The sequence below is a fragment of the Notamacropus eugenii genome, chromosome 5 (assembly GCF_028372415.1).
Source record: "Notamacropus eugenii isolate mMacEug1 chromosome 5, mMacEug1.pri_v2, whole genome shotgun sequence".
NCBI classification, from domain to species: Eukaryota; Metazoa; Chordata; class Mammalia; order Diprotodontia; family Macropodidae; genus Notamacropus; species Notamacropus eugenii.
In genome coordinates, this window is record NC_092876.1 from 229,860,882 (window position 1) to 229,886,872 (window position 25,991).

General features: G+C 36.7%; 1 protein-coding gene across 2 annotated transcripts in view; it reads left to right on the top strand.

Moving 5' to 3' along the window:
• CERS6 (ceramide synthase 6) overlaps positions 1-25,991 on the top strand; it is a 291,305-nt gene that overhangs the window by 113,425 nt on the left and 151,889 nt on the right. For both annotated transcript variants that reach the window (XM_072612222.1, XM_072612221.1), the window contains exon 4: positions 21,812-21,869. In XM_072612222.1, coding sequence (XP_072468323.1) covers positions 21,812-21,869 — 58 coding nt within the window. The remainder of the gene's footprint in view (positions 1-21,811; positions 21,870-25,991) is intronic.

Consider the following 25,991-nt stretch of genomic DNA (forward strand, 5'->3'; position numbering starts at 1 on the left):
AATCTACCTGGAAATTAAATAGATTAGCTTTTAAAATTCCAGGAAATGCTTTTCCTGGAAATGTCACTCTTTAGCACATAGTGCAACAAGAGTTAATGTGATTTTTATATTAGCCATTAAGAGCCAAATGGTTTTAGATAGTTTGGGGAGAAAGAAGAGTCTACACCTGATGATTTTGGCATTGATTTGCTGAACTTTTGTGTAGTTATGCCTTGATTTGCATAAAACACATCCCAGAAAAGTTATAAATAAAATAAAATTTTTAAATGTAATAATTTGAATGTATTTCCCCCATGGATTTTTACCATTATATCAGAGAATTTTTGCTTTCATTTGTAACTGATGATTAATTTTTAAAAACTCCTAGTAGTTTAAAGTTTTTCTCTTCTTATTTCTCCTCTCTCTATGCCTACCTCAATAAATTAATTTATGATGGATAGTTCTTAATGCATTATATACCTTCCCATAAAGAAACCCTGTGGTTAAATGTTTGGTAAGGTTCAGAATCTTTTATAATTTGAATAAATATCTCCTAATTTTTGAGGAGGGGGGCTGGTAAATTTTGCTTTTTATATATTGGCCTTTTGAATGTAGTATAAGAACATACAATTGCTTTTAACTGTAAAGTTGAAGAAATATTATCATATAGGATGTTCATAGTAAATGCTGCATTATTAATTGAAGTTAACAATCTCATGTGTTTGCAAATCTTTCTAAGATATGGGTAATTCATATCTTTAATTAAATTTAACAAATTTAAAAATTTAAATTTAAATTTAAAAACATTAAATTGTTGAACAACCTGTGCATACAAGTAATAATGGTTGCCCTGCCCCTTCTGCTCTTGGTAGCCCCTTTTACCTGACTTGCCCCTGCATTACTGCCCCACTTCATTCCAACTGCTCCTTCCTGTTATTTCTTTTTGAGCCAATAGAGTTCCCATGTAAATCCTTCCCCACTTCCTTTCTACTATAGTCTTGCCACTATGCAGTCACAACTAGGAAAGGACAGGCAGAGCTTAGTTCCATGGTGTGTAATTTATAGAGCACTGTTAGTAACTTCATAGAGATGCTTCCTGTGTAATCTCCACACCTCTTCCATCAGTACCTCCCTTCTCCTGTTTCTCTGCCCTTCTCTATCCCCTAAACCAATGGTTCATCTCCTCTTTCCTCTTTCATTGAAGACTCATCCATTTGTGCCTTTACTGTCCAGTTCATGTCTCCCCCGTGAAAATGGACAACATGCTTATCCCCACGACAGCCTCATCCCCATGACAGCCTTATCCCTATGGCAGCCTTATCCATTTCTTTCCCTGTCAGTCTGTTGTGGGGGGCTTTTTTCACCCTTCCCTGACCACAATAACCTCATCCATCCAATTCTTTTTTACAATTTAATATCTTATTTTCCCCCAATTATATGTAGAAACAATTTGAAGATTTGTTTTTTAAATTTTTGAGTTCCAAATTCCTTCTCCCTCTCTTCCCCCTCATTGAGAAGGCAAGCAATTTTATGTAGATTATACATGTGCAGTTATGCAAAACATATTTTCATGTAAGTCATGTTGTGAAAGAAAACATAGACAAAAGGCAAGAAAAATAAATTAAAGAAAAAGTATGCTTTGATCTGCATTCAGATTTCATCTGTTTTTTCTCTGGAAATGGATAGCAGTTTTTATCCTAAGTCCTTCAGAGTGGTCTTAGATCACTGCACTGATGAGAATAGCTGTCATTCATAGTTGATCATCATACAATATTGCTATTACCATCTACAATGTTTTCCTGGTTCTGCTTATTTCACTTTGCATCAGTGCATGTATCATATCAATCATTCAATATCATACAATATAATGATATCACTCATATATAACAACTTAGTCAGCCATTCTCCAGTTAGTGAACATCTCTTCAATTTCCGATTCTTTGTCGCCACTAAAAGAGCTGCTATAAATATTTTTGTGTGTATAGGATCTTTTCCTTTTTGTGTTTTATCTCTTTGGGATACAGACCTAGTAATGGTATTGCTTGGTCAAAGGGTAAATATGGTTTTGTAGCCCTTTGAGCGTAGTTCCAAATTGCTCTACAGAATGGTTGAATCAGTATACTACCTCACCATCAGTGCATTAGTGTCTCAATTTTCCCACAAATCCCTCTAATATTTGTCCTTTTCCTTTTAGCCAGTCTGATAGTTGTAAGGTGGTAGCTCAGAGTTGTTTTAATTTGCATTTCTCTAATCAATAGTGATTTAGAGCATTTTTTCATATGACTCTAGATAGGTTTGATTACTTTGTCTGAAAACTGCCCAAGTCCTGGGGTCTCAGCTTGACTGCCTACCATCTAGACCTATTTCAAGATGGTGCTGCACAGGGCTAAGCACATCATTCCTCCATCAACAGATTTTTAATATCTGAAAACCAGAAGTTCCCCCAGGCCCCAAGAGGGCCCAAGGCTGTTTTGTGAGCCCCTGAAACAGTTCCAAATTGTAAACATTCACTAAATATTTGTCGAGTTGAATTAAATTGTTCATCATCAGATGCGCTCATTTCTCTATTAATAAAAAATGGTCATGAATACTGATTTCCATGAACTTGGTGAAGACACTCAAAGGTATGTAAGCAAGTCTCATGTTTGTTTATGCAAGGCAGTGATTGGGGTGATGCTTTGTGTCTTGTTTTATATGTCTAGTTCTATGTTTTTGTGGATGGCCATTTAGTTTATTATTATTTAAAAATTTTAAATGACTTCTTTATTGGGGCTTTTAGAGATTTTTTGTCAGTCTTTATACATCTTGCCTTCTCAGAAGGTTTGGATACTATTGAGTAAACCCTGCTTACTATAGACTATCTTCTACCTTGATTTCTTTGATGCTGTCCTCTCCTTATTCCTTACCTCTTTCCTCATTCATTCTTTGTCCCCTTCACTGTCTTCTCTTCTTCCCAGTAGAATGTAAGATCCTTGAGAATAGACACAGTTCCATTTCTTCCTTTATATTCCCAGTGCCTTGCACCGTGACTGCCATACAGTAGGTGCTTAGTAAATGCTTTTTGATTGATTCTGTTCCCATTAATACTGATGTTTCCTTAGGCTTCCTATCTTCTTTTTCTAGGTTCACTCCCTTAACGATCACGTTCATTCTCATAGCTTTCAATTATAATCTCTGCCCAGTTGTTGATATACACTGTCACATGCATGCAAATAAGTAAGCAAATTTCTGTACTAGTATCATAATTCTTTTAAATAGGTTAGGTAATTTAAAAAAAAGACATACAACCTTCAGTATTAAAATGTGCAAAGCTGCAGGTAACAAATTGGAGAGTCTTTGATGTCTTCTCATTAAATGTTATGATCTAAGATTTTCCTGGTTTCTGATTTTTCTTTTAGCTATTTCCATCAATCACTCAAAAACTTTGGTAACAAAATAAACATTTGTTACCAGTCACCACAAGTACTCTTATCCCACTTTAGAAGTAAAGCAACTGAGATTCTGATGCATGAAGTGACTTGCTTGTCCACACTTACAGGGCTGGAAAGTGTCAGAGGCTGTTATTGATCGGAACCCTTCATACTCTAAGCCCCTGTTGTTTCTCCTTCATGTAAAAGAAAGCGTGGAATGCAGTCACTTTTAATAACTCCTCAAAAAAACTATTGTTTCCTTTATCTTTTAGGGCTGAGCAAACCGATGAATTTTCTTCCAAAATAGAAAAAAGAAATCTCCCCAAGTAGCATTATCTGGGCTGAATAAGCTGTCCAGGTTACACAGAGTACTCCTCTTTCTTCCCTGCCCCTCTGTGCCCTTCCCTCCCTTTTCTTCATCTTGTCTTCCCTTACCTTCTTCTCCCGTAAATGAATAATGTGGAGAAAAAAAAGGAAGGCTGACTCCTGATAGATCTCTTTGATGGTTGAGCTGTATGAGCAAGTCACAGTCCATTTCTTTGACTTTTTTTTGCCTGTCTTACATGTTCTCTGCCCTTAGTTATTTCAAGCCCACAAATATGGAATAAGTTGGGTATTGAGTGCTCAAAAGTAAATTCACTTGGATAATAGAGTATTGCACTCGATTTGCAGTCTACACTCAGCCCTGTTAGTCAGAAAAAGGGAGGACGGAAGCTTCAGAATTGTGACCCATTATTTCACAGCTATTATCTATGCATATCAACCCAAATAATTCTCCAGAGAACATAGGACATACCTCCCTTCCTTTTTCTAGGATAAAGTTCTTGTTCCTTTATCAAGTAAAGTGTTACACCCATTTAGGTTGATATGCTGGGGAAAAGCACTAAACCAGGAGACAGGAAAAGCCTGGTTTTTAATCCTGGCACAATGACACTTACTAGCTGTATGATCCTTGAAAGATAATTAAAATTCCCAAGCCTCAGTTTCTTCCTTTGTAAAATGAGCATAAAACGAATACATTTGTCACTCAGGGCCTTTGTCAGGAAGATGGCTTTATAAGCTTTGAAGCACAACAAAAACACAAGTGCTTGGTTCTTGCTGTGGAGGGCACTAGCCAGTGGAATATCAAGAAAGGATTAGGACTTTGAAAGCAGGGAGGAGTAACTGAGGGGAGGATTAGAGTGGGTGTCACATCTTAGTTAAGGATGTCAGGGGTGTGCCCAGAGCCAAGAGCAGTGGGGACCAGGTATGATTAACTGTGATGTGATGATCATAGGGTGATTTTAGTTGTCATGGTAACAAGACTTCTGTGTCAGAAATGGAGAGACCAAAGAACACAGATGCTCACATGGCAAGAGACTGATTACAGTTATAGGTTATTGTGTAGAAAAAAACGGTGTGTGTAGAACATGCAGTACACTGGAACAGACAATAATTCCGTTCCATCTAATAATTCAATAATTATCAATTAACCAACTACACATGCACGTCATTGCCCAGTAGATTAGCTCTTATTTCTGTACAGGGTTATGCTGAGTTCTACTGCTCTCTGTCTTTTTGTGTGTGTGCGATTGCTGCAAATTGAGCAGCAAATTGAACAGCACCACTGATTGATTCTCAGGATATGGTGACCTGAGCTTCTGAAAATTCTGTAGATTTTTGGCTATCACTTCTGCCCAGTGTAAAGAACACATGCTAGAAAAGTCAGAGAGAAAATATTTCATACATGCCTCCCAGATGTTAGACCTTATTATGAACCTGGCTTTTAAGAGACTCTGAACTGAAGTGTACTTCATGATGATTCTGGAGTTTATACATTGAATTGCAATGATTAGATAGTATGCACTTAAGACATGCTTGTTGACTTAATAATGATAATATTCAAGAAATCAGAGGCTTAAAAATCTAGGAAGAAATACAAACCGACCTCATTCATCTGTATATCTCCAATAATCTGATTACCCATATACCTTGAATTATTTATGATTTCATATTGCCATGGAAATACCTTACTGAATTTTTCACTTTTCATCCCTATTCAGTTTCAATCCTAATATTTTTGGAGCTACATATGGAATATGTAGATTTAGTGTAGTAGCAGTCTCAAGTCATTCTGTGACATTAAATATTAAATAACTATTTAAAACTATATCCAAGGGGAAAATCAAAAGGCAACCAAAAGTAAAGCCATAATTTTTAATAGAGAGATATTGGAGATTCTTCCATCCATGTTACCTAAAGCTTTGTACATTCTAATACCATGTAGGCCCAAGCAGTTGTACATCTTTGTCTAATCACATAATCTGAAAGATCCGTCATCATAATACAAGAATTTGTTTATTCATTTGCATGAATGTGCCAGTTCAAATCAACCAGCTGGGCAGAGATGGTAGTAGAAGCCTTACAAGTAAATGAAATTACCAAGAGAGAGAGCCTTGTGAGAGAAGAGAAGCTGAATAAGGATAGAACCTATAAAATTAATCGTAGTCGAAGAAGAGGAGTTAGAGACACAGAGAATGAGTGATTAGAGAGAGCTAGGAAAACCAAGAGAATATAATGTTTAAGAAGTAAAGGGAGAGGGTTGTATATTGAGGCCAGGCTGCTCAGCACTACCAGCCTATAGTGAGTCAAGGAGAAAGATAACTGAGAAAAGGTCTTTGGATTTGCAAATAAAAAGAAGTCACAGATTTTTTTTTTTTAAGTAATCACCAGAAACACTCAAGTAAAAATGGAAAACAAGGTACAAAGGCTTATCCCAAACCTCTAGCTTTTATCTAGATAACTAGTTAAAGTTTCTAAGTAACTAAATATTGTTGATCTTGGTGTGAGCAGTTTTGAGTATCTTCTCCAAGTCCACACACTACTAAAATAAAATAGGTAGCTTCTCTGCCATTCAACTGAGGAATAAGAATTGTTCCTTTGTTTATTAAAGTTTTCTAATACAGAGACATACAAGGTTATTTTTCAGTGAGTGACAAATGAAATCATTGGAGAATGAACAATTTAATTCAATTCAGTAAGGCAGTAAATGTTTATTAAACCCCTACTATGTGCCAGACACTGTGGTAAGCACTGGGGATTCAAACAAATGTATGAGGCAGATTTTGCTGTCAAGGAGGACAGTCTAATGGGAGAGACAACATGCAAACAAGTATAATAATACCTTCTATGCTACAGGTACCCTGCTGAGTGCTTTTACAATTTTTATTTTCAGCAACCATATAAGGTAGGTGATGTTATTACCCCCATTTTACAGTTGAGTAAACTGAAGCAAACAGATAAAATGACTAGTCCAGGGTCACAAAGCTAGTAAGTGTCTGAGGCTAGATTTAATCTTAGGTCTTCCAGACTTCAGGTTCAGTGCTCTAGCTCCTGTGTTATTTGACTATCTCTGTATGTACTGTGTACAAACAAGCTATGTATAGAATAATTGGAGATGATCCACAGAGAGAAAGCACTAGAACTGAGTGATCCAAAAAGGCTTTCTGTAGAGGACAGGATATTTTAACTGAGACTGAAAGAATCCAGGATAGTCAGAGAGAGAATTCCATGAGTGAGGAACAGTCAGTGAAAACCCAAGAGTCAGAAGAAGGAGTGTCTTCTGACTGGGTTTTAAGATGTAAGAATACTGGAGAGGCAGGAGGGAACAGATTATGGAGGCTGTTCAACTCCAAATAAAGGATTTTATGTCTGATCCTGGAAAAGACAGGGAGTCATTGGAGTTTATTGAGTAGGGGAGTGACCCAATCAAATCTGTACTTGAAGATCACTTTGGCAACTTAGTGAAGTGGGGAGAGACTTGTGGCATAGAGATCGACCAGCAGGCTATTCCAATGGTCCAGATGTGAGTCCAGCAAATGTTTATTGTATGCCTCCTTTGTTCAAAGAGCCACAGTGGTCGGGAAGATATAAAGATGAATAATGATAATGGATGAACTGAGCTCAGAGTTAGGAAGGCCTGAGTTCAAATGTAACCTCACCTACTTACTTACTGTTGTCACTAGGCAAGTCGGTTAACTCTGTTTACCTTGGTTCCCCGAACTGTAAAATGAGGATAATAATAGCACCTCTCATTCAGTGTTGCTGTTAAGATCAAATGAAATAATATTTGTAAAACATACTTAGCATAGTGCCTGGCATGATACAGAATACATTAATATGATATGATAATATAATTTCTTATAAATTAAATATAACTATAGTTGTGATTATAATTATAAATATTGTTCAGTTGTTTCAATTGTGTCCAACTCTTTGTGACCCCATTTGGGGTTTTCTTGGCAAAGATGCTGAAGTAGTTTGCTAGTTCTTTCTCTAGCTTGTTTTATAGATGAGGAAACTGAGGCAAATAAGGTTAAGTGATTTGTCCAGGGTCACATAGCTAGCAAGTATCTGTGGCTGGATTTGAACTCAGGAAGATGAGTTTTCCTGACTCCAAGCCTGACATTGTGCCACATATATGACATGACTTGATATGAAATAAATAGTACATTATAATATAATACTGTGGAATATAGACTAATATGATTTTATGATATATAGTAGTATATATAATTGTATACGTGTGATATAAGTCATATATAACAATATATAAGTGTATTATAATATTATATAACAAATATAGTTAGTGCTATGTAAAGTTTTATTCCTTTCCCTTCTCCCCACCTTTTCTGTACAGAGCTCTCTGTTTGGCGTTGGGGGGCAGAATAAAAACTTTAAATTTATATAGCCCCTGTTCCTAGGGAGCTTATAGGCTAGTACGGGAAATAAATATATATTAAAAGCATAATAAGCAGAATGTGAAACATGTAAGAGAGGCAGAAAATGCTAAAAAGACCTAATGAAAGGTCAGTGTCAGTGAAGAGATGAGTCTGGAGCTGGGCCTTGAAGTGACCTCCAAGGGTAATGAAAGGACCTGTAGATGTAATTATGTGACCATCGGGGGTATCTTACAGAAATGACGCACTGCTCTTACCTTTCTCTATTCCTAAGGCACATTCGGGCAAGATCTTAGACAAAAGTGTTTTTGACGTATTTTGCACGTGTTTGGCTTGTTTTCCTGATGATAATGCAAACTCTTTAGGATCAGGGAGCATGTTTGTTCCCTTTGTTTTCTTTGGTCTTCCCACAGGATCCAGCAAAATGCTAGATATATGGTAGGTACTATGCTACATATACATACATACATTCATACATACACACACACATATATATGTATATACATGTATATGCATATATGTATATATTTGTATATATGCATATACATACATATGTATATATATGTATATATGCATAGAATTAGGCCTGCCTATGGAGTAGTAGAAAAGTGACTTGATGGCTAGACTTCTGGACCCAAAGAGTTTTGGTTAAGTGATCTCAACCTGGAGAGATATCTGTGTGGGCGTGCTAAAGGCCTCTGTCTTGGGCACTATTATCTTCACAAGTTTTATCAATGACTTGAATAAAGGCATAGAGGACATACTTTCCAAATTTGTTGAAGATGTTAAACTGGAAAGCATCACTGATAGATTGAATCCCAAAATATCTTAACGCAGTGGTATGGTGGGTTAAAACTAACAAAATGAAATTCATTAGGGATAAATATGGTACTATGCTTTGGGTTCAAAACAATCTATTGTACAAGGACAATGCGGGGGAGATGTGGCTCTAAAGCAGTTCATATGCAAAAAAACAAACCAAACCCTGGAAGATTTGGTGTATAGTGCCTTCCACACAGCACACACATAAATGTTTCTTGAATTGACTTGAATTGGACAGCATACTTGGAGTGAACCAGCAATGTCATGTGATGGCCAAAGAAATTAAAGGGCTTTTGGACTGCATTAATAGAAGTATAATGTTCATAGAAGGAAGAGAATATTGTAGATTACAGTAATAAAAAATTACAGTAATAATACAGTAATAATTATGTAGTCCTTTAAGGTTTACAAGACTTTTTACATACACTACTTCGCTGGATCATCATAATAATTTTATAAGATAGGCCTGATTTTTAACCTCATCTTAAAGATGAGGAAATTGAGAAAGAGTGGTTAAGAAGCTTGCTCAGGATCATATGATTAGTCAGAGTTTAGGGCAAGATTTGAACTTCAGTGGGACTTCCTGGTTTCAAGTTCACTCAATATTCTACCCAACTAAGCAGCCTTAAAATACATAAGAAAGAATGAATATAGAGGTACTTTAGTAAGAAACCATGATGGTGAGAAAGGAGGAGAAGATAGCAAATAATATTTTGAAAAAAAATTATAGAAAGCCAAGAACAACACAGAGAAAGATTCCTGTGGTCTAAATACATTTCCTTTGACAATCATATCAGCTATCATGAACTTAATTATAGTCTCTATGCAGATGAGTTCCAAATCTATAAACATACATGCTTTATTTCTCTCCTGAACTTCAGTATGTTATCAGTTACTTGCTTCATACCTCCCCGGATGTCTCCTTTAGATGTCTGTATTACACTCAGGATATTCAATGCAGAACTTATCATATTTTCCCCAAAATTCATCCCTTCTCTGAATTTTCTGATTTGCATTTAAAGTCCCACTCTCCTGATTCCAGTTATCTAAGTTCTCATCCTTAGTCATCTTTAACTCCTCCCTCTCAACCTCTATATCTAATCAGTTGCTAATTCTTATCAGTATTCCAGTGCTTAGCATAATATGTCCTTAATAAATGTTTCTAGACTGACCTCCACAGCACCTGCTGTACTGTTCTTCTTTCCATTTGCAATAGCCCCTTTCCATTGATCTCTTTGCCTTTAGTCTCTTTCCTCTTCAGACTACTTACCACACAGCTAACACATCAGTATATCAGCTAAAGCACGAGACTAACCATACCATTTCCCTCCTTGAGAAGCTCATGACTTATGGTCTAGTAGAAATAGTTTAGGGATGTTGAACAATAGAAAACTTCCATAGAAGTATTGCTGCTAGACAGGGGTGGGAAACCCATGACCTTGAGGACATATACTGTCCTTAGGTGCAGCCCTTCTGATGGAATCCAAGTTTTATAGAACAAAGTCTTTTATTAATGGAATTTGTGCTGTGAAGTTTAGATTCAGTAGACCTAGAGGGCCACATGTGTCCTGGAGACCGCAGGTTCCCTTCCCCCGGCCTAGGATGAGGATTATATAGTTAGAGTTGAAGGAAATCTTAGTGGTCATCCCAGTCAACACTTTCATTTTCTAAATCAGGGCTTCTTAAATGTTTTCCACTCCTGACCTCTTTTTGTGTTTTGGCAGCTGTTTGTTGGTGTTGGGTGGCTTGGGGACATGTGCAGTGCAAAGTGCACATGCTTTGTGTTCAGAATCAAGAGTGCAGTGAAGTTGTGTGATGCAGCATGGACAAGCACTGCCAGAAACACCTCAGATTCACCCTGTGCTTGATTTTTAATTAATTTTTGGTCATTCTATGTTCTGAAACCGTTTGCTATTGCCAAATTTTTTACAACTCCATATAGGGCTGTGACCCACAGTTTAAGAAACATTTTTCTCAATCATGAAACAGATGCCCAGAGAAGTTAAGTGATTTGTCCGAGGTTGAAGGAAGATGAATCTGTCAGAATCAAATCCTGTAAATGCCTTTAAGTCTGTGAATGAAAAGGAAAGCGCATGAAATTAATTCCAAACTAAATATCCTTTAAAATAGTTCAGCTGGGGTGGGGATGGAGGTTAGTAGCTAACTAAATGTCTTTTAGTTAAAAAAAAGTATTTGGGATCACATAATACATTTTTAATGGAAAGCTCAGATAATTGGCCTTCAAGTTTATTACCATCTTATTCCCATGCTACCATATTTGTTTAGTTTTCTAAACTGATGAAAGTATGAAAATTATACTGGCAATTTAGAGTTGATATAAGATTTTCAAAGAAGGAAAATCATCTCTCATTTTATTCTTTAAGAAACCTGGAGTCTTGTACAGATCTGTGTCTATAAACTAGAGCCTTTCCTATTTTCTCTGGGAGGTGAGCATCTTTGCTATGCTAAGACCCTACTGATAACAGCTTGAAAGAAGAGATGACTGGCCTCAACAAATGATGCCATATCTTTAAAAATGATCTCAGACTCAACCAATGAGTTAGTCAGCTGAGTTAGTCAGCCCATCCATCACTTAAAAATATTCTCTCCTAAATCTGAAGAAAACTAATCTCTGAAGGAAAATACTTTTGGCTAGCAGCCTGGGGAGCACTGAAGAATAATTATCTGCAGTCTTTATGTGGTTCTGCAGTGTCCGGTGACTTTGGTAGGGTTTATACATGCAAAACAACTGAAGGGCAGTATTTCCTGTTCACAAGATGAGAGTGGCTTTGGAACACCAAGTATAAGATTCTACACCCTCAGCTGGGCATCTACAGCCTTTCACAGTTTGGTGCCATCCTGGCTTTACAGCCTCATGTCATATTACTCCACATCATGAATTTTACCCTTCTCCCAATCGGAGTACTCACAACCCCCCTATATTCCCTAAATCTTCCTCCACTCCCATATTTTTGCTCAAACTGTTAAAACTTCTTTGAAGGCATCGTGCTTATGTATGAATATATTTGTTTTATAAATGTTTTTTTTTTATACCACTTCTCAACATGGTCCTCTTCCATCCTCACTTGTAACTAACAGAGTTAAGCAAAACCAGCTGACACAGAGATTGTATCTGATAAAAAATTCACTGTGATGAGTGATGTGTATTTGTCATTTGTCTCCTGAAGCCTAATATGGCCATAACCTTTACTCTCAGTTAAGGCTACCTACTGGTGTTTCCATTTATAGTCATTGTGTATACACTGTCTTGAACATTCCTTTTTGCACTATTCTGTCATTAATTACTAAATGCATCAAGTCCTCAGACATTACCCATTATAATAAGTGTAGTGAGACTCAGGAAATTTTAGACTATACAGAAGAGATGCAATCTTCAAGTGGCTTTCATTCTAAGGCAGGTACATATAGAACTAGAATGCCATAAAATACATGCTTTCATATTTAAATGTGCTTGTTTATTTTTTATGGGTGGGAATTTTAATATCGGTCACCAATAGTGTGTCTGGAATGGCCTCTACCTTTCTAAGGAGGCTTGACTTTAATTTGGATGTAGAAGAGAGGCATCTTTGGAGATGAATGGGACATTTCCTGTTGGGGTGAATTTATCAAACTTTTTAAGTCTAATGAGGTGGGATTGGATATGCAAGTGCCATTAAGTGAATTTGAGTTTGGCAAGAGTGGAAGGCATATAGTCTGGGCAGCTTTGTGGTACCATAATACATAGAGCACCATGCCTAGAGTCAGGAAGACATGAGTCCACAGTTAGCCTCAGATGCTTTGTGACCCTGGGCAAGTCACTTCGCCTTGTGTTCCTCAGTTTCCTCATCTGTAAAATATGTTGGAGAAGGAAATGGCAAACCACTGCAGTATCTTTGCCAAGAAAATCCCAGTGAAGAGTCAGACATGAGTAAAATAAAACTAAACAACCAGAAGGCACATACAATTTAAGGTACAGTAGAGTGTAAGGAATGATAATTGTAGAATCGTTGTATCTATAGTTTCTTTTGGGCTATTTTGGTAGTCTGGGAATTACTAGACTTAGGTTTTCATTAGACAACACATATAGAGCAGCTATCATGAGCCAGTGAGGGATTTTCCTCAAGGAGATGACCTAAGGTAGAGAGTCCTTGTAACTAATTATCTGATAGGGAGGGTCCTCTGAGGAGTACATAAAGCCTTCTTACCTATTGCTTTTGTGTTTCTCAGATAGTACAACCCCTAGCTTTCTGTGAGATCTCTCCACCTGGGTGGGCTGAGCACATCTTATAGAAGAGAAAGACTATGGAAAATGATGACTATTCTATATTCCTGTATGGCTTGAGGGTAATCATCTTTGTACCTCAGTAGGGCAACCTTTGGCTGGCATTGTATACTCAAATACTGTATCGTGCCTGATCTGTTCCCTGCTTGAATAAAACGGGAAAAGCATTTCAGGAACTATGATGTGACTTTTAACACTGAGTGACATAGTTAAAATTGCATTTGAGGACGAAACCCTTTGCCACTTTTTAAGGTGGAGAGAAATGGGAAGGAGTCAGGGCCTGAATCTTTTAGCATAAGTGGAGAGTTATGAAGATCAGCTCAGGAAGTGCAGCAGTAGGAACCAAAAGGAATACACAGAGCAGAACCCCAATTGCTGAAGAAAAAGCAATAAGTAACTCAAAGGTTATTCCAAAGCTACCCCTTTGGGTAACTTTCCAAATGATATTTTTGACAGTTAATGAATTGGGATTTTACAAGAATATCACATTTAGTGGTAGGATATCTTAAGATGTTGTGTGAGTAAAAATGAAAGTGTGGAAATGGAGAAGTGGGCTTGGGAGTCATCTGCCATTGCCTCACCCCTCAGTGACCCAGTGAACTAATGTATATGTACACAAGAGGATAAATTCCCAAGATAGTAGAAAAAAAAATATAGCAGATAACAAAGCTCCTTAAATTGAGCCCCCAAATTAAAGATTATATCCTCTGAGATGGTCTCACAGAGGAGAGAGTGATCATGAAGCACTCACCTGCTCAGTCATTTTTATGGAGTAGATTTCCTTCACTCAATGCAGATCCCAGAGTAGAGTAGCTAATTTGCAGGGAGTGGCCTTGGGCAACTCCCTTAGCAGCACGGGGCCAAATAGTGCCTCATCATATGTTGATCACAACTCAAATGTATATAGTGCTTTGAGACAGAACAAATACTTTCTGTACAATCACCACATGAAGTGGGTCATGCATTCATTATTATTATTGTTTACAGGTGAGAAAATTGAGACTCGGAGAACTTACCCACTAGGGGCAACAGAACTGGGTCACTCTTTGAGATGTAGCATTATTTGCACTGACTTTAGAAGGAAATTAACTCATCCTTTTGCTCGTCCGTTCATAAAGCATCTGTTGAGCAAATACTGTGACCTCAGACAAGAGACCCAAATCATCTTCAGAGTTTGGGGAACTGAAAAGGAGATCATTCTTGCAAGAAGACTGGGAAGCTCATGCCACTGTAGAAGACTAAACCCTTGCCCTCAGGAAGCTTGAAATCTAATGGGGAAGATCAAATACTTAAAATCTGTGGGGAGCCCATATGATCTGTGAACAAGATTTTAACTCACTTACTTTTTTTTCTTATGGTTTTGATTATAGGGAAAGGGGAGGGGGAGCCAACCCTGCCTCATTAGTTACTATATCTTACCACAGAAAAGAAATTTCAAGTGTAATGGCCATGGTCAATGATTCCTTGAAGGGAGAGGGAAAATAGTGAGCTGGGGAGTAATAGCATTCCCACCCTCAATGTGAAAAACAAATGTTGGCTGGTTTACAAATAAATGTGTGAACCAGAATAACCTTCCAAGCTCCTTTTGAAACGAAAAGAGAATTCACATAGAAACAAAACTGTTACTGTCCTTAAAGTTGCCTGGTCTAAAACCACAACTAGTAAATTAGAAATGAAATTGGAATGTATTTCTGAAGGTTTCTCTTGATCTTAGACTGAAAGAATTGCAAGGTTTGACTATTTGACGCCATGTGTATTGGACTTTATTCATACTGTCTCAAAGTATTCAATTGTAAGTATAGTGGGAAGCAGGTGTTAATCTACTATGTGATTAGAGGGCTGATTGCAGCTTTGCATAAGCTGAGATTTATGACACTAAAATTCTGGGTAATTAACTCCAGAATGTGCTCTGATCATCCATTTGACTCATGCAATTTTCTTTTATTTAAATATATTTTTTATAGATTTGGGGAAACAATCTCTTAAATTACATAGAGGTAAAATATTTTAATAGTATAGTTAAAAAAGCAAACATTTTATTCTATTGTATGTTTGATAAGAAATGAGTTATTATCATAGTCATAACTAGGTATTTTTGTACCTCTAGAGAAAGTCAAGAAAGGTGTCACTGATTGTAGGAAGAGGAGACAGAAACATTAGGACACAGACACTGGGAAGTTGGGGCAGAGCTCATCCATGAGAATAGATCCTTTGGTATGCTTCTACTCCAATCCAACAAACATTTATTAAGGGGCCCATTTCTAACAGTTGTCTTTTCTAAGGCGTAGTGCATAGAGTGTGGAGCCTGGAGTCAGAAAGATCTGAATTCAGATATGTACTAACTGTGTGACCTTGGGCAAATCACTTAATTTCTGTTTGTCTTAGTCAGAAAAAGAAGGAAATGACAAACCACACAAAAGATACAAACAGTATCTTTGTCAGAAAGTCCCATGGACAGAATAGTCTGTGGAGTCATGAAGATTTGGACACAACCAAATAACAAGAAACTTGAATTTATGTTAGCCTATGTTGTATAGTGGTTTTGAGATATTAGCCTCTCCAGATTTCCTTTACAGATGACTGACAGACAGAAACAAAAAATGCCTCAACAGTAAAGGATTTAATGACTTTCAGATGCAGAGACGTCATACACTGAATTCTGTATACTCATAACCTAGCTCTTTCTCCAAAAACAACATTTTTATGTACTAAAACATTTTCTGGAAATGACTTGATTTTGGTCCCTACCCCCTAGGAATACAGTGTGGTTTTAGAGGAATAATAATGATTCAGATTTAAACTAGGACTTCATCTCAAGTCTTTTGGCTGAAAATCTAGTGCCTGAAGGTCAATATGTTAATAAAGAGCTGGACTAAGAGTCGGGAAGACCTGGAATCGCATCCTACCTTTGACCCATGCTGGCTATATGACTTTAGACAAGTTGCTTCTCCCCTCAGTGACCCAGTAAATTCTCTAAGACAATAAATTGTAGAACAGGTTTTGTTGTTCAGTCATTTCAGTTGTGTCCTACTCTTTGTGACCATATTTGGGGTTTTGTGGTAGAGATACTGGAGTAGTTTGCCATTTCCTTTTTCAGCTCATTTTATAAATGAGGAAACTGAGGTAAATAGGGATGAGTGACTTGCGCAGGGTCGCACAGCAGACGTCTGAGGCTGAACTTGAACTATGCAAGATGAATTTTCTTGATTCCAGGCCAAGCATTCTATCTATTGTGTTGTCTAGAACAGGTACCAATTTGCATTAGTAGAAAGTATTTCTTCACTGAGAATTCCCCATTTTCTATAACTATGAAGTGAGAGATCTGGTTCCAACAAAACAGAAATAAAACACCCAAAAAACAAACCTTAGCGAATCAGAGAAAGTAGCTGCCCAGTTTCAGAGGAGTCACTAATATGAACATCAAAGGACTCAAATACTCAAGTGAATGTGTGGTCTCATTCATATGAGAGTTCCATCCAATTAAGGGTTTCATTTCCAGGAAGTCTGGGGAGGCTGGGAAAATGTGGCTGTAATGTGAGTAAAGTCTTTGATGTTCGTACTTCTCTCATGACCAAATGACTTCTCTATGTTTGAAGTCCAAGCTGCTTTCTGAGAAGACAAGGTAAAAGATGCAGTGAGGAAAATTTAGATTTGAAGAAAGGAAAAGCTTAACGATGAGAGCTATCCAGAATGGACAGCTTCAAGAGGGAGTGGATTCCCTCTTGAAGGACTTCTGGTAAGGGCTGGATGATTATCTGTCTGGTATGATGTAGGGAGGATTCTTGGTCAGATATTCATTAGACTAGATAGTCTGGGAGGTCCTTTCCAACTCTGATATTCTATAATTCTATACTTTGCTCTTGCTAGGCAATTTCTGATAATTATGAGTTAAAAATCTGATCACCTTTGAAAGTAACCTGCTTCCAAGAAGGGTTGTCATGGAAATTCCTTTGTTAATGTTTCATATTGACTAGACCCTACATTCCACATGGAAGTGATTTAAAATGTGTAGACATACAGGTTATTCAGAATATCTACATAGGTTTAAAAACCCTCTTACCTATTTTGATATAATTTACAATTATCCATACTCTTTCAGTGTGGATAATTGACAAAGTACCTAATAAACATTATCACTATGAAATTGACATGTTGATAAAAAGGAAACTTTCAACAAACAAAGGAAACTTAAACTTAAAATTTTTATTATGAATTTAACATAAACAAATAGGAGCATAGAACCACAATTTTCCAGGAAGAGTTGTTGGAGTCTGAAGATTTTCAGTGTTAACCAAACTCTTTGTTGAGCTCAAAATTCTGCTTCCCAGAGTTTTGGTTTTCCTGGTTATAGTTTAATATCTGTATGCTATACTGGAGATGTCTGCATGGTATTTTGTATACTGGTCTAACTCTCTACCTTTATGAGACATGTCATTATGCTTCATTTTTTTAGAGAGCCTTGCTTAGATTTTGTCATATAAGGACAATAGACAATAAACCAGATGCAGTGAAAGGTCATTTTTAATAGCCTTATATTCTAATTTTCAGATTTAGTTTATATAAAATGTTTGAATGGTCTAACACATAGGGTGAAACACAATCTCTTCTCCAGGGAAGAAAGTGGCTACATGATCATTTTATCCATACTATGGAAAGTACAGGAAGGATTTTAGAGCCTTTTAAAGAATTAAGTACACTCTAAAGGTTTCCAAACTTTCTTTGGTGAGACAGTCCTCTGGGAAATACTTCATCACTGGTCATGTGATACTGCCCAGCTTTTCTTTTTATGGGATAAGCTATTTTTCTTATGGGAAAGTCAAGAAAACTTTACAGTTTTTGCAATGCTTTTGCAACTTTTTCAAGGTTATTTATGCAATTTTCAACTTTTTTCCCTTTAGTTATTGTGTAATATAGGATTATAGAATTTTATAGCTGGATTGAACCTTTAGGGTCATCTAGTTCAACACTTGTATTGCAAGGAAACTGAAGCTGAGAAACTTTAAATGAACAGTTTCCAGGTTGCAATTTGCAAGAGAATGTGGACTAGAGCCCAAGTGTTTTGACTTAGAGATCAGTATTTTTTTTAATAACACTCAATTGCCTCCTTAAAAAAAAAATCAGCTAAGCCCTCTAAACTAGAAAATAACCAGTCAATATTAATGCATTTTTTCAAATTTCCTCTTTGTGCATTCTTTCAAATATTCAAACATAATATTTGACAGTATATCCTAATTTTTATTTTTACAAATCTTTGGAGAAAATCTCCAAAGAGTCTATGATTCTAAGACTCTGTGATAGAAACTGATTTATTTTTGTTTCTCAAATTATAGTCCCCATGGATAATTTTAGAAACAATTTCCATAGAGTAGGAATCTGCTTTTAAAAATACAAAAGATTATTCCATATTTAAGTTTTTATGTTCTATAATGAGAAGTTCTTTATATGTACTGCAGGCAGAAGTATATCAGATGTGTCTTGTCTTAGATCTTATTGTTTCTGTAGTTTGAAATGTGGCTAGGAAAACTGGTTGCATGAATAGCAAACATAGGGCAGTTCTAGTTAAGATGAGGAATAAGAGGAGATACGTTGTTTCTTGCAGTACAAAGGAAATAAATAGAGAAAACATTCTTCAAGCTTTTGTCTTTTTCTTGCTTATCTCTGTCTATATCATCAGCTATCCACTGAATATCTCCACCTGGATGTCTTATAGGCACCTCAAACTCAACTGTCCAAAATGGAATTTTCTATCTTCCCTGGAAAATTTGTCCTTCTTCTTAAACTTTCCTTGAGCACATCACTATCCTTCAAGTCACCATTGACTCTCCATTCTCTCTCACCCTCAATATATGTCTTGCCAAGTCTTGTGGACTCTGTCATTCCAACAATATCACACATCTGTGTCCTGTCTTCCACCCTAGATTCCACCACTTACCATCACACATGTATTATATTGTAATAATGTCCTATTTGGTCCCCCTTACTCCAGATCTTCCCTTCACAGCAATTAAAAACTGCATTTATTATGTGCATAGCATTTTTTTTAGGTGTTGGGAATACAAAACCAAAATTAAAATTGTCTCTGCCTTCAACATAATCTTTTGCATAATCACCAAATCCATGATTTCTGAAGCACAGTCTGAGTATGTCATTCTCCTACTTTAGAGACTTGAGTGACTTTAGTTGTTTCCACAATCAGATGCAGACTCCTCTTTGGGACATTTAATATCCTTCTCAATCTAGGCTTCCTGACCATTTTTGTGTGTCATAGATCCCTTTGATAATTAAGCTAAGGGATTCATTCCTCAGAATAGTTTTTAAATAATTGAAAGTGGTGCTGGATTTCAGTTAGTAAAAATAAAGTTGTAACTTTTTCCATCCAAGTCTATGAAAATCCTAAAATCTATCTATCCATTAGACACCTTGACTATACATGACTCCAGGTTAAGGACTCCCATTCTACCTCCTTTTGAGACTCTGTTCAAGTGGCTTCTCCTTTATATTCCCTGTGGATGTATGTTGTATTTATTTATCTCTGTACATGTTTCTACCAATAGAATATCAGTTCCTTGAGAGTGTGGACAATCTTTGCCTTTATATTGCCAGCAATTATCACAGGAACTGGCACAGAGTGGTTTGTCGACTTGAATTGAATTGAGGGGTTGCTAAGTTTAGCAAAGGCTACTTAAAGAGATTGAAAATAGAGAAAAATGTGATCTCTATCTGAAAGCAGATAGTCATTGTTTCAAAGCCCTTTCTATGATGGTGTTTTCCTGGTCACTGAAAGAATTTGATTCTTTTTATAACCATAAAAAATTTTGGCCATTGTTTTTCCTTTCGGAAGTATGAATTATTCAAAGTATAACTCTTAACATGATAAATATTTTCCAGATTATCTTCCAAAAATCCTCTGCACCCTCTTATTCAATAAACCCTCGTGACTCATTTTACCTCTATGATCCAATATAAAACTCTCTATTTAGTTTTTCAATCCCTTCATAACCTGGCTTCTTCCTATCTTTTCAGTCTTCTTATATCTTTCTCACCTCCATGTACTCTATAATACAGTGATACTGGCTTTTCCTTGCGTAAGACACTCCAGACTTTTTGTATTTTCTCTAGTTGTCTCCCATGATGGGAATGCTCTCCCTTCTCACCTCTGTCCCAACTAAAATCCAGTCTTCTACAGGAAGTCTTTCCTGATTCCCCTTTAATGTTAAAAGTATCTCCCATCTGGGCCACTTAACTGTAGCTTCTTGAGAGCAGAGTTCATTTTTATTTTCCTTTTTTTTTTTTTGTACCCCTAGCACTTAGTACAATGCCTGGCACAGAGTAAACATTTAAAAATGCTTCTTGATCTATCTTGACTTAAAAGGGAAGTGTCCGCTCATAAATCAAGAAATGCATGCATGGGTTTGCTGGTACATTTGGGTTGTTTTTAAAGAAAATAATGAAGCCATATCCAAAAATGTGTTAAACTCTGCACCTTGAGACCATCACCTCTCTTTTGGGAGGTGGACAGCCATGCTTCATGATTAATCTTTTGGAATCTTGTGATTGTTTTCCCATGCAGTGGGCATTGCAGTACCATGTTTTGCAGAAGTAGCACACATATTGTTGATTGAGGCAACTGAGAATGAATGGGAGAACTCCTTTTAGCAATACAGGCCTTCACTTTTTCTAAAACTAGAGAGTGGCATTGAGCAGCGAGATTGGGTAGCTTCTTCCAATCAATCAATCAATCAGCCTTTATTAAGCCCTGTTACGTGTCAGGCACTCTGCTAAGTGCTGCGATCAAGTCTTATGGCCAGTGGCAGTCAGAGGTAGCATTTAAACTCAGGTCTTCCTACCTTGGAAGCTCTTGATATACTATGCCATACTGCCTTTGGTGTCCTAATAATGTGTTAAGGAAATTTGTAAGGACTTGCAAGTTCTAGCAATGCATTAAAGAAATTTGTAAGACTGTATCCATATCTGATTATTTTTCAGAACCTTCTTGTCCAGGAGGAGTCAGGATTAGTATTTTAATATAAATTTCAAATGCATTCTTCTCACTTTTATGCCTTCTTTTAGGTGTAAGACAAAGAGTTACATGCATATATTTTTAAAAAATTCCATCTGTCCTGACCTACTGTTGCAGGTTTTCTAGATATATTTTCTGTTTTACAAAAGTAAAATATGATTTAAGTGTAATGCTTTACTTGCAGCTACAGAGAATTAGTGTCTGATCCAGGAAGGGAGTTTAAGGCTGTTTAGTACAGCCTCAGGTTGTTGAACCACATCCTTTCATGGATGCTAAGTGCTTAATCACAAAAGGAAGTGTAAATGCTGGATTAGAAAACCCTGAAGTACTGTGTGGAGAGGAGATTTTGTGGGGAGCAAGGGAAAAGGAAATAACTAGCTGAAGGAAAATAAAATGTTATGAATGAAACATTTAACTCTTTATGTAGAAAATGTTTTTTCAGTTGGTTTTGTAACTGCTCAGCACCTTACATTTCTCTGGCAGGGTGTAAATCTAGATTGTCTTGTGCTCCTATTCGTATAGTACACAGTTGTGAAATACGTTTAATTAACCCAGTATAATATGCTATTATTTTTTACAGGTGGCGATTTACATTTTACCTTTATGTATTTACCTATGGAGTCCGGTTCCTAAAGAAGGTAGGAACATCAAGTTACTTTCTTATGCTTATAAAGATTTGTGCTCAAGAACCAATCAATCTGTCTGTGTGGGGAAGTGCTGTTTCTTTAAATCAGTAAAATTCTATTTATGAGCAGAGTACATTTACTTTAGAAAATGTTTGACAATTTGTCCTTTCTAGTAAACCCTATTAAAATAGCTCTGTAAATACTGAAAGCAGATTTTAAGGTAAAACATGTTGCTAAGTAACATGTCTTTCTCTCATGACAATTTATTACTTAAAGGTATTAGTTGGCTTGTGTGATAGCCTTATAAATATCTTCTGATAACTTGAGCTTAGTTGTTTTCCTATGACACGACAGGCAGTGTGCAAAATCAGCATGTATAAATGGCTTTTGCTATTGTTACCTCCATTAGGAATTAACGTTTGATTTCCTTGAATTTTTAGCAAATAGTAATAGTAAAGGAAACAGAAATCCATGGTGCTTTTCCTTGCACATATTGAGTTTGCTCCCAGCTTGTCTTGCTGTGACCTGCATATAATAAGTCCAATTTATCTATTTGTTGAGGTTGCAATGAATATTTTCGGTTAGAGATTCAATGCTTGGTTTAATTATGAGATAGTGAGACTGCCTAAATGAGGGCCCCACAAGAGACATGGTCTTTCCATATTCATTTTGTTAGCAGAATGTTCATGGTCTTCCTTCCAAAAATTTTAAGTTCATTTGACAAGTACTGAAACCTTGAGCTTGGATATTGGATAACCAAAAATAAATTTGAAAGAGTTTACAGTGTGAAGTTCTGAAGTGATGCAATGCTGAAATGATGCACATATATATGTGTGTGTGTGTGTGTGTGTGTGTGTGTGTGTGTGTGTGTGTGTGTACTTCTATATCTATCTATACACGTATGTACACACACATTTGTGGATGGATGGCTACTACTCCATCCCCTCAGATGTTCTCAACATACACCATACCATCTTCACTTGATTAATTGCCTTTTAAATATTTAGGTAAATCTTTTCATATTCTAATTAAATTTCCTAATAAAGCAATAATGAAGTATCTGATACTTTCTGCCTCTGTCCAATTGTAAATATTATGATGAAACATTGGTTTAAATTTTCTGATTTCATTAAGTGTGGTAAAGAAAATTTCTTTTGGAAATTGTCTTCTTTCTCTAGTTTTTTGATCCCTAATAACTTTGAGTAATATTGGTATAGTGGGTAGAGAGCTGGCCTGGTAGCCAAAAAAGATAAGGTTTTCATCCTGCTTTTGTATATCCATACTCTGTGATCAAGTCATTAGCAGCAAGTCGCTTAGCATGGTGCCTGGAAAATAGTAGGCGCTTAATAATGCGTACTGATTAATTGATCAATTAAGTCATAGAACCAGGATTCAAACCAAGGTGCTCTGCCTACAGAACCAAAGCTCTTTTCCCTGCAGTAAACTGATACTAAAATGATACCATTACACCTCTATTTTCACTAATTTCATACTGAAATTCACTACTTCCTTCGAATATGAACTTTTTAAAAACCTAAGAAAAAATTAATTGGTTCCATTAGAGTGTCAAAGGTATGTCTGAAAAGTTAAGAACCCCTGGTCTAAAAGGAAGGGCATCAGTGCTATGGAGCTAACAACTTTAGTACTTTGGAAGGGGCAATAGGAAGAAGTCATGCTCTGGTTTCAGTCAGTATAAGTAATCCAGTATAGAAGTATTTAATTCTTTAGGCAAGACAAAATATTGTGACTGTTGATGGAAGAGGTGGGGCGGAAGGGGGGAAGCGAATTCCAGCAGTTTTTGTTTTGTTTTATTTTGTTTTGTTTTTGTCACTTACACGAGAACAGAGGTTTTTAACCTGGGATCTGTGAACTTATCCGATATTTATATAATTGTATTTCATTAATATTAGTATTGATTTCCTTTAAAATTTCTACGTACTTTGTCTTACTCATTTGAAAAATCATTTTTAGGAGGATTCTGTATACTTCACCATACTGTCAGAGGGGTATGTGATATGTTTGCAGTCAGGAAGGTCTGAATTCAAATCCAGCCTCAGATATTGCTGCGTAACCCTGGGCAAATCACTTAACCTCTGTCCCAGTTTCCATATCTGTAAAGTGGTGATGCTAGTAGCACCTGCCTCCCAGGACTGGTGTGAGAATCGAATGAAATAATATTTTGTGAAGCACTTACCGTGGGACCTGACACATAACTATTATCTGTTGATGATACAGGGTCCATGATGCAAACAGAGTTAAAAGCTTCTGCACTGGAGACGTGTGTGTAGGATATGAGAGCACCTGACTGATTTATCGTCCTCCTCTAATCCTTACGCTCCAGACTCAGTCATTTTCCATGGAGAGTTTAAGGCATAAGAAGACCTTGGAATTTTAATCTGAAACATTATGTTCCTAAACAAACTGAGAAGGATGAATAATATTTTCTTGCCACTTTTCTTGGTGATCCTGAGCTAAATGATATAAGTATTAAGCAAGATAATCAGTTTTTCTTCTTCACTGTGAATCTCCCATCTTCATCCTCTCTCTGCCTCCTTACCTTATCTCTGCATCTCTCAGTTCCTTTTCTGTCTCTCTCTCTCTCTGTCTCTCTCTCTCTCTTTCTCTCTCTTTCTCTTTTTCTCTTTCTCTCTCTCTGTTTCTTTCTCTCTCTGTCTTTCTCTCTGACTCTGTCTCTCTGTCTCTGTCTTTCTGTCTTTCTCTCTCTGTCTTTCTCTCTGTCTCTGTTTCTCTCTCTCTGTCTCTCTGTCTCTGTCTGTCTCTCTCTCTCTCTCTCTGTGTCTTTCTCCCTCTCTGTCTTTCTTTCTCTCTTTCTCTCTCTCTGTGTCTTTCTCTCTCTCTGTCTTTCTGTCTCTCTCTCTTTCTATTTCTCTCTGTCTTTCTCTCTCTTTCTCTCTCTCTGTCTTTCTCTGTGTGTCTTTCTCTCTGTGTGTGTCTTTCTCTCTCTGTGTCTTTCTCTCTTTCTTTCTCTCTTTCTCTCTCTCCTTCTCTCTCTGTCTTTCTCTCTCTTTCTTTCTCTCTTTCTCTCTCTCTGTCTTCCTCTTTCTCTTTCTTTCTCTCTTTCTCTCTGTCTTTCTCTCTCTGTATCTGTCTCTCTCTCTCTTTCTCAGTCTGTCTGTTGCCCACTGTTTATCCCTCTCCTCTTCCCTCCCTGTCTCTCTTTCTCTCCTTTTTCTCTTTTCCTCCTCCTCATGTGGAAGAGAATATTCCTAACATCTAGGCTAGGCAAAACCAAACCAAAAACCAATCCAAACAACCACACCTCACAATATTCTTTCAGTTTCCTTGTGTTATCAGTTAACATAAACAAAATAGACGAAGAGAGACAAATCTGTGTGGATAAAAGTAAATCTAAAACACGAAATGTTAGAATAATCTCTTTTCCGTTTTTCTTTCCTTTATCTTTTCTAAGATGCGTCTCCATTTTGGAGTTCGCTATCTTTCTGGCTTAAATCGTCATCTCAAAATGGAATAGAAACCAGAAAGATTTGAAAAAAAAGTTTCATGTAACTGAATTTAACATAATTTTAAAATAATGGTTAAAATAATTCAACTGTTGCCACACATGCCACAGTTTCTCTTTATAGAAGACTTGATGGAGCATTCTTGGTAGATATTTCTAATAATATTATTTATGTTGGAATAATTTTTCTTGTTTCAGCAGAGTGCATTATTTAGGCAAACAAAAGCCCAAAAAAGGGTTCATTATAAAGGAAAAATCAGAAATGATTTATTCAAACTCAAAATTTAAATTTAAATTCAGCAAACATTTCTCTCCCTGACTCTTGTTTGTCCCTTCTTATCCATCATTCACATAGCTGCTAAATTGATACCTACAGCTTGGGTGTTGTTGTTATTCAGTCCTGTCTCATTCTTTGTGACGCCATTTGAGGTTTCCTTGGCAAAGACACTGGAGTAGTTTGCCATTTCTTTCTCCAGCTCATTTTACTGATGAGGAAACTGGTGTACACAGGATTAAATGACTTGCCCAGGATCACACAGTTAATAAGTATCTGAGGCTAGATTTGAACTCAAGCCTTCCTGGTTGAAGCCCAGTGCTCTATCTGCTGTACCACCTAGCCTAGGTCTGACCATGTAATTTCACATCTTAAAGAG